At 63.3% G+C, this 13,982-nt stretch overlaps 1 protein-coding gene across 4 annotated transcripts in view; it reads right to left on the bottom strand.

Moving 5' to 3' along the window:
* The window catches only part of CTTN (cortactin), a 31,673-nt gene that overhangs the window by 4,855 nt on the left and 12,836 nt on the right, over nucleotides 1-13,982 (bottom strand). For 2 of the 4 annotated variants that reach the window (XM_051839159.3, XM_070061854.2), the window contains exons 6-13: nucleotides 12,837-12,891; nucleotides 12,165-12,275; nucleotides 10,823-10,933; nucleotides 10,250-10,360; nucleotides 9,429-9,539; nucleotides 7,655-7,710; nucleotides 2,573-2,642; nucleotides 922-1,070 (exon numbers count right to left, since the gene is read on the bottom strand). In XM_051839159.3, coding sequence (XP_051695119.1) covers nucleotides 922-1,070; nucleotides 2,573-2,642; nucleotides 7,655-7,710; nucleotides 9,429-9,539; nucleotides 10,250-10,360; nucleotides 10,823-10,933; nucleotides 12,165-12,275; nucleotides 12,837-12,891 — 774 coding nt within the window. Of the gene's footprint in view, nucleotides 1-921; nucleotides 1,071-2,572; nucleotides 2,643-7,654; nucleotides 7,711-9,428; nucleotides 9,540-9,798; nucleotides 9,826-10,249; nucleotides 10,361-10,822; nucleotides 10,934-12,164; nucleotides 12,276-12,836; nucleotides 12,892-13,982 lie in introns of all 4 variants that reach the window. The other 2 variants (XM_089307120.1, XM_051839161.3) reach the window with 2 other exon arrangements.

The following is a 13,982-nucleotide window of genomic DNA, read 5'->3' as shown; positions in this document are numbered from 1 at the left end:
GGGCGCGCGGACAGAAGACCCCGGCGAGGCGCCAACGCGGCTCTGCAGCGGCTCAGCGCCGTAACCACACCTCACGGGAGCCCGCGAAGCTCCCAGTGCTTACGGCAACCACGGGACTGCCTGCTCACTACCTTAATCAATCACAGCCACTCTGTGATGGCCTGAACTCGCCGGACTCCTGCTTCCACCGCCTGCCTGAGGCCCACTGTGGGGCTTGCTCGCCAGCACCTCTGCCCAGCAGCTGCCGCTGCCCCCTGCCCGCAGCCCTCACTGCTGATGTGGGGGAGGGAAGGCCCACGATGGACACTTCACCCAGCCACCCCAGGAGAGCCGCGGGAGAAGTCCTACTCGTTCTCAGATCAGCACGTGAGGCCACACCAGCACAGGCTGCCGTGCTGCAGGGGCACACGGGGCCGTGCTGGACACCTGCCACTTCCTCCTGGGGAGACGCCACAGCTCGGCCCACAGAAGCAGGAGCCGCTGGAGAGAGCACAGGGCCTTCTTCACGGAACCTCTTCTGCTGCTTCAACTGCCACCCAGGAAGGGCGCGTGCTGGGAGGCCGGGAGGGTACGGAGGGTACGGAGGGTACGGAGGGCCTCGGGGAGACAGCGGGACAGCAGCCATGGGCGAAAAGGCTGCAGCACGCAGGCACCCATCCACGCACGGCTGGGCTGGCGGGTGCACACACCGACCCAGCGAGGGCGTGCCACAGCCGTGCCCCGCTGGCTACCTCGCAGGGAGCAGACCCGCACAGAGGCACCTGCTACCCTGGAGAGCTGCCTGGAGGACATCCTCACAGGAGGTAAACCAGTCCCCCACCGGGACCCTTCTGGACTCCACGCGCAGCCCAGGGCCCGGGAGCTCCCGAGCCGGGGAACACGTGCGTTGGGAAGCGGCAGGGCAGGCTCCCCCCCACTCACTTCCAGTCTCCTGCCGGCCTCCTCCTGTTCCTGTCTCTCCCTGGCCATCCTCTGCGCTCGCTCTGCGGCTGCCTTCCGCCTGTCTTCCTGCTCCTTCTCCTTAGCGAGGTTTTCAAAGTTGGCTCTGATGTTACTGGTTTTGCTGGTGGCTGCGGAGGAAGCAGAGCGTGTCGGGACGCCTCCCCAGACAATGGCCCCACACCGGCGCCCTCCCCCGGCCAGGAGTCAGGCCGGCACAGCACGCGGTACACCTGGTGGGGCTGACCGGACACCATCGCACAGCGGCGGCCACTTTCACTTCCGATGCCAGGCCCCAGTGAGGCCGCGGACACCAGGAATTTGTAAACCTCAACCCTGAGTACGAACCGCTGCTGCCGTCCAGAGGCGGCGGTCGTCCCGAGGAACACACACCGTGCCGTTACCTGGACCGCGAGTTCAAGTGTCTTCCCTGAAGGGACACACGGCCCTGAGCCGACATCTTTCTTGTCAAGAAAGACTGCAACACTGCCTGTCGCCAATGGAAAACCCAAGCTCTGGGACCAGGATCCAACACAGCAGGTGGAGCGGCCGCCTGTGACGGGCGCTGGCTCAAGTGCCCACTGCTGCGCCTCCGATCCGGCTCCCGTGCTCGTCCCCTGCACCCGCAGGCCTCTGGAGTTCCAGGCTCCGGGCTTCAGCCTGGCCCGGCTACAGTTGCGGCCATTTGGGGAGTGAACCACAGATGGAAAATGCCTCTCCCTCTCTCCCTCTCTGTAAGTCAGACTTTCAACTAAATAAAATGAATCTTTAAAACAAAACCAAAACCAAAACGAAACCCAAGCATGAAGCAGAGTGCAGGAGGCGTGCGAGCCGGCAGCTGCCGCGGAGCGCGATGTTCCCGTGAGGACGGCTGAGCTGCAGGACAGCAGGGGTTCTGTCTGGGTGCTGGGGCGCACGGCGTCAACACCGCAGACCCAGTGTGGGCAGCACCTGGCGGCGGGCGCGCGGAGTGGCCCGGGAGACGACAGGGCAGGCTGTGTGCCAACGCTCTCCATAAACAACCTAACCGCCTGCTGGGACTCAGCTGCCCGTCACACGGGTCCCAACGCTGCAGCACGCCCCTGCTTCCCACCTAGTCCCTCTCTGCTTTGAAGGGTGGGCTGTTAAATTAGACTTCCTCTGCTCTAACCCCTAACACAGGCACCCCGACACACGTGACTGATGTCACAAGACCTGCCTGGGCCCAGCAGCGTCCTGGGACCACTGGCCTGCAGCGAGCCCCCAGGGCGCTGCCTCCTGCCTGCATCTGGCACTTCCCGTCACGTGTCCACCTCCTGCACACACGCTGTCTCCAGGGTTGCCCAGCAGGCCCCTCAGGACAGACCTTGCCATCAGGTCCAGGGTCCAGCGAGAGGCAGGGAGGATGGGGCTGAGCCCCTCCCACAACTGGTCCTCGCCCCCACGGTGGGGGGGGGTCCTCGGGGCTGAGCTAACCCACTTCTGCCTTCAGAAGCACCCTTCCCGGCAGACCCCGCCACCTCGGCCACCAGACGCCGTGTCCGGAGGACGCCTCTGCACCTGGGCAGGAGCAAACTGGTTCTGCACCAAGGGCCATACCTCCGCCCCCCCGCCCCCCACATCGTCCTGGGAGCAGCAGGGACCAGGGACTCACCAGCCTCCACAGGCACAGTCTTCTGGTAGGCAGAGGACACCTCTGTGACGTCTTCAAAGCTCGAGGCGTTCTAGAGAGACAGGGCCAGGGCTCAGGACAGCTCTTGTCCCGCCTCGCCACATCCTGTCGTGCCTCCCAGCTGACACCAGTGTTCAGAGCCAACCCAGGCCTTTCCAAAGACCCAGCTGACACCCGAAGGCTTTGCTTCTCCTGCAAACTCACTGAGGCATCAAAATCTTCCCAATCACACTTGCTGGTGGCCATGAGCCGGCAGCAGCACCTGCAACAGGCACACACCTCCATCGGCCAGCAACACAGCCTGCAGGGCCCTTCCCAAACCTTCCCTGCCTGGCCCTCAGCGGAGGCCTGGCCACAGAGAGCCCGGAAGCCTCCCTCGGGCACATGGGAGTCCTGCCAGCCCCACCTCCCAGCACGCCTGCCCCCTCCCGTTCTGCAGAGCTCTCACTGGGTGCCACCAATGACCGTGCTGACTGCCGCCACCTAGTGGCTGCCCCAGGCTCACGCCGAGAGGGCTCTCCTGACGGAACCCCGGCAGCTCAGACGGCCTCACCTACCCAGCAGGAGAGGGGTCTCAAGGGGGAGGTACCCTGGGTAAGCCGAGTCCAATCCACACTCCCCTACGCCAGGCACAGGTGTCCTGAGCTCAGCACTGCTGGGGCTGGCCCAGTCCAGTCCCTCGAGCACCGGTGTCCAAAGGCCGGCAGCTCACAGGGAGCCTGGGAGCCCTGCCGAGCTTGGCCAGAGCCCCTCCGGACCCAGCCACATCCAGCCCAAGGGCCTTCCTCAGCACCAGGGCTGCCAGCCCCTCGGCTCCTCCAATACCCCGAGCACACCCCTCCCTCCTCCCAGACACGCTGCCCCCAAAACCACTCAGGGCCCGCTGCTGCTCCTGGTAGGCAGGAAGTTAGCAACAGCCTGTGTGTGTCAGACAGGCTCCGGAAAAAAAAGCACCTGCGGGAAGGAGAGGAGCGCGTCACAGCGGTCCCTCACCCCAGGAGAGTCTCCTCTGCCCGAGAGGAGCTCCCCCTGCACACCCAGCGCAGCCTCTGCCCGAGAGGAGCTCCCCCTGCACACCCAGCACGGCCTCTGCCCGAGAGGAGCTCCCCCTGCACACCCAGCACGGCCTCTGCCCGAGAGGAGCTCCCCCTGCACACCCAGCACGGCCTCTGCCCGAGAGGAGCTCTCCCCTGCTCCCCCTGCACACACCCAGCACAGCCTCTGCCCGAGAGGAGCTCTCCCCCTGCTCCCCCTGCACACCCAGCACAGCCTCTGCCCGAGAGAAGCTCTCCCCCTGCTCCCCCTGCACACCCAGCACAGCCTCTGCCCGAGAGGAGCTCCCCCTGCACACCCAGCGCAGCCTCTGCCCGAGAGCTCTCCCCTGCTCCCCCTGCACACACCCAGCACAGCCTCTGCCCGAGAGGAGCTCTCCCCCTGCTCCCCCTGCACACCCAGCACAGCCTCTGCCCGAGAGGAGCTCCCCCTGCACACCCAGCGCAGCCTCTGCCCGAGAGGAGCTCCCCCTGCACACCCAGCGCAGCCTCTGCCCGAGAGGAGCTCTCCCCTGCTCCCCCTGCACACACCCAGCGCAGCCTCTGCCCGAGAGGAGCTCTCCCCTGCTCCCCCTGCACACACCCAGCACAGCCTCTGCCCGAGAGGAGCTCTCCCCCTGCTCCCCCTGCACACCCAGCACAGCCTCTGCCCGAGAGAAGCTCTCCCCCTGCTCCCCCTGCACACCCAGCACAGCCTCTGCCCGAGAGGAGCTCTCCCCTGCTCTCCCTGCACACACCCAGCACAGCCTCTGCCCGAGAGGAGCTCTCCCCCTGCTCCCCCTGCACACCCAGCACAGCCTCTGCCCGAGAGAAGCTCTCCCCCTGCTCCCCCTGCACACCCAGCGCGGCCTCTGCCCGAGAGGAGCTCCCCCTGCACACCCAGCATGGCCTCTGCCCGAGAGGAGCTCCCCCTGCACACCCAGCGCAGCCTCTGCCCGAGAGGAGCTCTCCCCTGCTCCCCCTGCACACACCCAGCACAGCCTCTGCCCGAGAGGAGCTCTCCCCCTGCTCCCCCTGCACACCCAGCACAGCCTCTGCCCGAGAGAAGCTCTCCCCCTGCTCCCCCTGCACACCCAGCACGGCCTCTGCCCGAGAGGAGCTCTCCCCCTGCACACCCAGCACAGCCTCGGCCTGAGAGGAGCTCTCCCCCTGCTCCCCCTGCACACCCAGCGCGGCCTCTGCCCGAGAGGAGCTCGCCCTGCACACCCAGCACGGCCTCTGCCCGAGAGGAGCTCCCCCTGCACACCCAGCACGGCCTCTGCCCGAGAGGAGCTCCCCCTGCACACCCAGCACAGCCTCTGCCCGAGAGGAGCTCCCCCTGCACACCCAGCACGGCCTCTGCCCGAGAGGAGCTCCCCCTGCACACCCAGCATGGCCTCTGCCCGAGAGGAGCTCTCCCCCTGCTCCCCCTGCACACCCAGCACAGCCTCTGCCCAAGAGGAGGTCCCCCTGCACACCCAGCACGGCCTCTGCCCGAGAGGAGCTCTCCCCCTGCACACCCAGCACACCCAGCACAGCCTCTGCCCGAGAGGAGCTCTCCCCCTGCTCCCCCTGCACACCCAGCACAGCCTCTGCCCGAGAGGAGCTCTTCCCCTGCTCCCCCTGCACACCCAGCACAGCCTCTGCCCGAGAGAAGCTCTCCCCCTGCTCCCCCTGCACACCCAGCACGGCCTCTGCCTTCCAGGCCCGTCTTAGTGCAGACAGCACCGTCTCTTCTGAGCCGCCCGCCTGGCCTGGCAAGTCTTCTCTTCCTCCAAACGTACCCTTGCTTTCCCGAGCCTCGGACTCCATCTGAGAGGGGCCGTCTGTCCCGGGGAGGACAGGGCCCCACCCCACCCCAGTCCTCGCTTCTGCAGCGTCACGTCCTGAGGCCTCGCCAGCCGCCCGCCCTCCAGGGTCCTCAGGAGCACCGCGCTCGCCCTGTCTCACTCAGGCCCAGGCGAGCCAACCCCGGGCGAAGCTCACTCCTCCTCCCGCTCTCCAGGAGGGGACCCGCTGGCGCCTCGGCAGACGCCGAGTCACCCGCTTCACCGCAGCCCGGGACCTGCTGGGCCCTCTCCCTGGTCTCCACACCCACAAGGACCTCCGCCGACCCTGTCATCAGTGACACCACCTTGCTCGCAGGGGACAGCTCACAGCATGGCCTGGGTCCCAGCCCCCCGCCATGCCCCGGGACCATGGACAGTGGCCTCCTCAACCACACAGCAGCCCAGCAGAGAGGACCACTGCCCTTGCTCAGAGCTGAAAGGGACAGCAAGAGGGAGCACCTCACACATGCCTCACCCGCAGCACGGCAGCACCATCAACACTGACCCAGACGTCCAAGAGACAGAGGCCTCATCAGCTGCCGGCCTCAAAGCCGCGGCGTCCGACGTACCCCCTTCGCGCCTTTCCTCCTTGTGGCCCTGGCCAACCCACTCAGCCTGCTCTGACCGGTCTCACTGCAGCGGTGCAATGCAACCCCAGCACCCGCTCTGCACGGCACAGCCCCCGTCAAGCCCAAGCCACCTCCCCAAGCTGGCCTTACCCAGCCTCCCCACACCCACTCCTCCCAGCCTCCTCTCTCCTGCACACCCCAACCCCGAAACCGCTGCCCACACCTCTGGTCGTTCTCACACCACCACCATCCCCGGCCCCCCCACCCTCCAGTGCACTCTGGGACTGGGGGCTTAAACGCACAGCTCACTGGTGCCCTGCCTAACTCCTTCCACACGGTGCGTAGGGCTCCCTGTGGTCACTGGAACCATCCCTGGCCCCTCTCTGGTGCACCTGCCCATGCCACGTGCTCTGCTTGGCAGCCCCGACCCCCTCAAGGCCAGAGAACGCCTGTCCACTTGCATAGACTCAACTCAAACCGTCACTGTCGCAGGATCCCCGGCCAGGCCACCGGCGCGGCTACGTGCTGCCAGGCCCGCACTGTCAGCCCCGGCCCAGGACCACGGGGTGAGGACATGTGTGGTCACCACAAGGCCGATGGGAGCAGAACCCCGTGCCCTCCGAGCACAGGTGTCCAAAGGCCAGCAGCTCACAGGGAGTCCAGGAGCCCTGCTGTACAGAGCCCTGCCCGTGCCCAAGCCCAGGAGCGGGCAGGGTGAGGCCCCCCTCTGCGTGGGGCTGGACTGAGGGGAGACGCGGCTCAGCTCACAGAGGAAGGCAGCGACTGGGCAGCAGCCTGTGTGACCCCACACAGTCTGGGAACCTCAAGTGACAGTTCCCATCACTCAGGGACTCGCTAAGGCTCTGAGCTGGCCCGAAGTGAAAGGTTAACCAGAAATCCTGGGGACTGGCACCTGTGGCGCAGCAGGTTAAGCCACCACTTCTGGTTCAAATCTGGCTACTCTGCTCCCGATCCAGCTCCCTAATGCCCCTGGGAAGGCAGAAAAAAGAAGATGGCCAAACTACCTGGGCCCCTGCCACCCACGTGGGCAACCCTGAAGAGGCTCCTGGCTCTGGCCTGGCCCAGCCCTGGCTCTTGTGTCCATCTGGGGAATGAACCGGTGGATAGATCTGTCTCTTCCTCTAACTCTGTCTTTTGAATAAAGAAATTTTTTTCAAAAATAACTTAAAAATAAGTAAGAGAAGCCTTGGTGCAGAGTACCTGCCAGTGGCTGCGATGACAGATCCCAGCCAGCACCGACCAGGGGGCTCCCGCAGGGATGCCATGACCTCCTCTTGCCCATCCAAGATGGCAGCCACGAACTCTCCCCAGGGGGTCAGTTGGACCCATTTCCAAGCTTGCTCAACGTTAATAATTTCAGCTTACACTGCTCTCCTGTTAGATGCCTGGGTTCCAACGATGGCCCAGGCATTCACCGCTGAGTGTGCCCAGCTCCAGACCCCCAACGTCGAACTGGGAGGGTGGCAGCACCTGTGCACGGCTTCCCTCTATGAGGACGCACGCCTGACCACGGGGAGCCCTTCCAGAACCCGGGCACACAGCGGCCGGCACGCCGAGAGCTCCAGGAAAGCCTGGCTGGGCAGAAGACCCTCAGCCCCGGGCCGCGCCGCTCACCTTATCCATCCGGTCCTTCTGCACGCCGTACTTCCCGCCGAATCCTCTGGAGTAGTCTGAAAGGAGGCCAAACTCAACGCTTCAGCGCGGGCGGGTGCGGGCGCGGGCGCGGGCGCATGCAGACAGGCCAGAGGCAGCCCGGGAACGCACCCAGAGCACAGAGACGGGGACTTCCAAACGGCAAGTTTTGTTCTAACACAGCACCCAGCGCGCAGGCAGGTGAGAAGCAGACAGAGGCCGTGGCATGCCGCCATGCTTCCGGCATTCTCCCGAGGGCAGGAAGGGGGACGGGCAGCAGGCCGGCAGGGACAAGCCAAGGAGGGGCAGGGGACAGGTTTGCAATGCGCCACTTCACTAGCACCGTCTCCTGCACACCCGTGGGCGCGGATTCCCATCTGCTTCCTGGGTGCTTCTCTACTGGGCACTAAAAAGCTCAATGGGGTTTTGCTCTGTTGTTTTTGAAAACAAACAAAAAAAAAACACATGGAAACTCCTCCAGCCCCGCAGATCCACGGCAGCGCCACGGCCATGCAGACTGCCGGGCCGGGCCATGCCCCGCGGGGCTGGGGCACGGAGGCGCGGGCCTGACACCACCCTGGGGGTTCAGAACTGCTCTTCTCCCTGTCCTGCTCTAGGCTCTGACACTTGCGCCCAGTTTTGAAGGGAATGAATTTAGGAGAGAGTCTTCAGGAAGCCCGTGGAAAATGGGGACAATGAAAACACTCCACGTGGTTTCAAAGACTCTCGGCAGTAAGGCAGACACCTTTAATTCCATTTGCCAGGAACCTCCCGGAGCACTGCGAGCCCGCACTGAGGAAAAGCGGTTGTGGTTCACACTCCCGACACCCGCCCCCCCAACACCTTGCGTGCACAGGGATGGCTCTGTGGCGTCACACTGTGCGCCACACTGATGTGGCATCAAAGAAACAAGACAGACACAAGAACCTCCTTCCCTGGCCAGGAAACACTGCCACAAAGGACACAGAGAAACCACACGGACACCGCCGCCCCCCACCCTCACCGTCCAGGCTCGTGGACCCTCTGATGGCCGGGGGTGTGGCCGAGCCTCCTCTCAAAGGCAGCAGGGCCCAGCTCTGTCAGGGTCATGGTCGACGGTGAAACATGCTCTTTTAACATGTTGCTGAGACCAGGGTCCTCACTTCTAGAACTAGACATCTCACGGCGGCACAACAAAACACCAGGGGCTGGCACTGTAACACAGCACATAAAGCCACCGCCTGCAGTGCCAGCCTCCCACGTGGGCGCCGGTTCAAGTGTCGGCTGCTCCACTTCCGAGCCAGCTCTCTGCTGTGGCCTGGGAGAGCAGTGGAAGATGGCCCACGTACTTGGGCCCCTGCACCCATGTGGGAGACCCGGAAGAAGCTCCTGGCTCCTGGCTTTGGATCAGCCCAGCTCCAGCCGTTGCAGCCATTCGGGGAGTGGACCAGCGGATAGAAGACCTCTCTCTCTCTCTCTCTCTCTGCCTCTGCCTCTCTGTAACTCTGCCTTTTCAATAAATAATTCTTTTTTAAAAAAATAAGGAAGACATACCAGCAAACTAACATCTTATCCAACACAAACCCCTAACATCACGTGGGAGAAAAACGAATGGGAGTCCAGGCCCAAGTTCACCTCTCTAGCATGAAGTTTGCAGTGCCCACGGCCCGGGCAGCTGGCTGACCAGGACGACTGCACTGCTGGCACCACGGTGGCCCCCGGAGTCTGTGCTGGAAGTGGCTGCACTGCAAGGGAGGGGGCTGGGGGGCAACTGTGCCTTGCTGGGACTCGTGCTTGGCCAGTCTCTCCTTGTAATCAAACCCCACAGCAGAGGAGTCCTGCCTCTCGGACTGAACACCAAATTTGCCTCCAAACCCGGTCTTATAATCTGAAAATCCACAAGCAACAGCAGGGAAAGACAATCAAGAGAGGAGACATGAGGTGAGTTAGAACCAAGTACATCCTTTCAAGGAGGGGCAGGGCCCGGCAGACCCGACCCGTCTCGCCGTCAGAAGCTGGCTGGGGAGGTCAAAGGACAAACTTAAACCTCAACACTCCAGCCAAGCTCTGGACACACGCTAAGAACCGTATTTTAAGTCACTCAGTAAAACCACTCCATGCGTTAAGACTCATTTCTAGAGTCCTACCCACGCTGCAGACGAGAGAGGGCGTCTCTGTGTAGAGAGAGAGTGTCGTCAGACACAGGGTGGCCCCACGGAGACCCAGCCCCCGCCCTTGCTACCTGAGGATGGGCACCTGCTGCTGGCCCAGGCCAGGGTCACCCTGCGTGGTTTTCAGTCCCCCCTCCCCCAACCACCTTCCCCAGAGACGCTGCTGGCGTCTGGACAGGAAGTGCCTGCAGCCACAGACCTCAGCCGCTTGACAGCAGCGTCTGGGGACTGAGACCCCAGAGCACGAAACAGACGGGACCCCGGCTCCTGGCGGCTGCAGCCCTCCTGCGGGGGCTCGGCACTGCAGCGAACCCACGGGAGGCCTGGGGCGACTGTGGACAGTAACAAGACAACATAGGAACAGGAACCGCACAGCCAGAGGGGCCGGCTGGGCCAAGAGTGACCATGACCCCGCCACGGAACGCACCTCTCTGGGACTCGTGCAGCTGCAACTTCTCCTGGTGATCCCAGCCGAGCGCGCATTTGTCTTGTCTGTCTGTCTGCACGCCGAACTTCCCTCCAAAGCCTTTCACATAGTCTGCACGCACAACAAAGGGCCACAGGCCAGCATCAACAGGCAGCCGGAGCCAGCAGACGCGGCCCCGGGCGCTCAGTCCACCTCTCCGTGGCCGGCATCAACAGGCAGCCTGAGGCAGCAACCCCTCCCTGACACATCACCAGGACGTGCTCAGTGGCCACAGAGCCCTCCCCCGCCCTCCCCATATGGGAACCAAGAGGGAGCTGTGTGCATGCGGCTCCACCCGCGCTCCGAGGCACATGGCCTCACCAGGGGCACAGATGTGGGGGAGGGGAGTTCAGTCACAGAACGGGCAAACATCTGACTCCCGGTGTGCTCTGGGGTCTGCTATGTTCAGGCTGCACACTCCTCCATTCAACAGAGACTGCACTAGGGCCACGGCAGTGCCCTGCTCCCGCTGTGCCGTGGGGACACCTGGCTCAGGAGCAGCTGCTGGCTGGGGACACGAGGGGCTGCAGGCACCTTTCTGGGACTCGTGCTTCTCCGTCTTGCCTTGGTACTCAAAGCCCACAGCGCTCTTGTCCACCTTGTCCTTGTCGATACCATATTTACCACCAAACCCTTTGGAGTAATCTGCAAACAAGAAAAGCAGTATTTACAAACCAGGGGCATGCTGTGCGTCCTAGAAGCCTTTGTGAAAGTACTTTTATTGCCCGATTTAACAAAACTAAAACCTTCCAGGCTTACTGTAAGAACACGCAATGATCAAGTGATCTTTAAAAATGCTGTTTATGTGTAACAACACCGAGACTGGCGAGCACAGATCCACACCAACAGTGGACGTGAGGCGACAGCTGACAACACGGATCCTGGGAGCAGGGTGAGCCCTGGCAGGAAAGTGCTGGTCACTGCTTCACCGTGGAGCACGTGGGGGGAGGGGGAGGAGGGGGGGTCAGGGAGAACCCTCAGAGAAACAGCACACATCATGGCATCTCGTAGAAACGCCAGCTGTACTCCAAGTCATTCAAATGTTCTTATACGGACACATCAACGCGTGGAAGGCCAAGAGACCCTACCCAGCCTCGTCTGCCCAGCCCCCCATGGAGCCCGAGGGCAGCCCCAAGAGCTCCGCGCCCTGGCCCAGGAGTGAGGTCTGCTCCGAGCAAAGGGAAGGCAGAGAAGTGGCCCTGGGCAGGGCAGGTGGGCTCGCGGGAGGGGCGGGAGAGGCAGGGCAGGTGGGCTCGCAGGAGTAAGCCCTGCTCCGGGCCCACGGGCGCTCCCCCCAGGAATGTCCAGCCAGCGCCATCTGAGCCTCGTGTGGCTTCTTACAAGACGCTTGGGCTTCCAGTTTTCAAATGATGGCAATGATCTTTAAAAACTGAAAATGCAAATTAACACAACCAACAGCGTACAGAGAACCCACAGGACAACCTGCGCAGCAGGGGGCTGAATCTTAGAGACGACCTCTGACCTCTAGGAGGCACCTTCACAGGGGTGGGGTGGGAGGGCTGTGTGCAGCAGGGAGGAAGCTCAGGACCAATGCGGCAGTCGCTCACACAATGTTAAACCCAAGAAACCCGATTCTCTTGACTAATCACTCATGCACACGGTACGAGAGGATTCACCACGGCCAATTCTTGACGTCAAAAATTCAGAGACAACCTGGCTTCCACACTGCCAAGAGCGACGTCAGACCACGGAATGCTCACAGGGCAGAGGGCTGCTGGGCCGTTTACACCGACAGCTGCACGGGCACGGACGGACGTGGAGGGGCAGTGCCGAGTTTTAGGCTAACAAGCACACATGACCAAGTTCCCCCAAGCGCTGGCCTGCACGCGTGAGGAAGACGGCAGAGGCCCCACACCTTTCTGCGACTCGTGCTTCTCCGTCTTGCCCTGGTAGTCGAAGCCCACGGCGCTCTTGTCCACACGGTCAGCCTGCACGCCATACTTGCCGCCGAAACCACTGGAGTAGTCTGAGGGAGACAAGGGGCGGTCAGCCTGGGCGAGGACACAGCCACCTGGCACTCCTGGCTCCGAGCATGCGCACGGCGTGAAGGCACAAGCGCCACGCTCCCGGGGACCACGCTCCACACAGCACTGCCGGAGGCAGCCCAGAAAGGCCAGAGCCCACAAGAGTCCACCTAGTCGGGCGCCCACACTCCGCTCACGGCACCTGGACCGCTCGGGCGCCCACACAGGTGCAGGGCAGCCGGCCTCTGAGTACACAGTGGGAGCCTGGCAGCTGGCCGCGCAGCTCCGACCTGGCTCTGGACACCTGTGCCAGGCGTGCGGGCGAGCTTCACAAGCCGGGCTCCACCCGGGGCACTGGCTCTCCAGCAGTGCTGCCCAGGGGACAGAGGCGCATCCACAGAGCAATGCAGGCAGTGCGTGACACTGGGCGACAGCTCTGCGAGCGCCACGGGAGGGGGACGTACCCGCCACCCAGACCCAGACGGCCAGGAAAGCCGGAGCCGCGCCCCACCCCGCCCCCACCAGCGAGGTCCCGGCGGCTGCTGGCGCCTGCGGCAGCTCACCTTTCTGGGAGGCATGCTTCTCAGTCTTCCCCTGGTACTCGAAGCCCACGGCAGACTGATGAACCCAGGAAGAGGGAGACACAGTTTAGTTTTTATTCTTTCACTCACTCATTCATTCCGAAGGAAAAAGACATGGAAAGAGGCAAGCAAACTGACAAAGACCTCTCATCCACTGGTCCACTCCCTCATCCCTGCCACAGCCGGGCTGGGCCTGGCTGAAGCCAGCAGCCAAGAACCCAATCTGGGGCTCCCACGCAGGTGGCGGGGCACCTGTGCCTCCCAGGGCGCCCCTGACGGGGAGCTGGGATCGGGACCAGAGTTAGACTTCAACCCAGGCATCCCAACAGCAGCTTTTTTGTTTTTGTTTTTTTTGACAGGCAGAGTGGACAGTGAGTGAGAGAGACAGAGAGAAAGGTCTTCCTTTGCCGTTGCTTCACCCTCCAATGGATGCCGCAGCCGGTGCACCGCGCTGATCCGATGGCAGGAGCCAGGTGCTTCTCCTGGTCTCCCATGGGGTGCAGGGCCCAAGCACCCGGGCCATCCTCCACTGCACTCCCGGGCCACAGCAGAGAGCTGGCCTGGAAGAGGGGCAGCCGGGACAGAATCCGGCGCCCCGACTGGGACTAGAACCCGGGGTGCCGGCGCCGCAGGCGGAGGATTAGCCTAGTGAGCTGCGGCGCTGGCCCGAAGCAGCAGCTTAATCATTATGACAGCAGACCCCTGCCCCAGAAATGCATACCTCCAGAGCTATCACTCTGAAATCTGTAGAAACAGACCATTGCTATCTCTTTGACCTTTGGCTCCCCAAGCCAACTGTAGGTCAAATTAAAACACAGGTGCTTTAAATTTACGCACCTTAAAACGGTCCACAAAGGCTGGCTACGCGGGCTGAGCTGTATCCACAGCAACCTGCCCCGCCCAGCTCATGGCCACAGGGAACGCTCAGCTACTTCCTTCGGCCATAGACCGCTGGTCTGGAACAGTTCCCCACGCCTCACAGACTCGCCACCTTACACACTCCAACGTTAATCGGAGCAGCAGCCGCCGCCTCGGGCACAGCTCCCGGAAGCTGGGTGCCGTGGGGGGCGCTGCAGCACAGGCCGTCTGCTCGGCCTGGCGCACAGCCTCAGGAGGGCGTCCCCGCTA

The sequence above is a fragment of the Oryctolagus cuniculus genome, chromosome 1, assembly GCF_051225735.1.
Source record: "Oryctolagus cuniculus isolate XC-2025 breed Fujian yellow rabbit chromosome 1, ASM5122573v1, whole genome shotgun sequence".
NCBI lineage: Eukaryota > Metazoa > Chordata > Mammalia > Lagomorpha > Leporidae > Oryctolagus > Oryctolagus cuniculus.
Note: the sequence above shows the minus strand (reverse complement) of the source record. Positions and strands in the feature narration are given on the sequence as shown.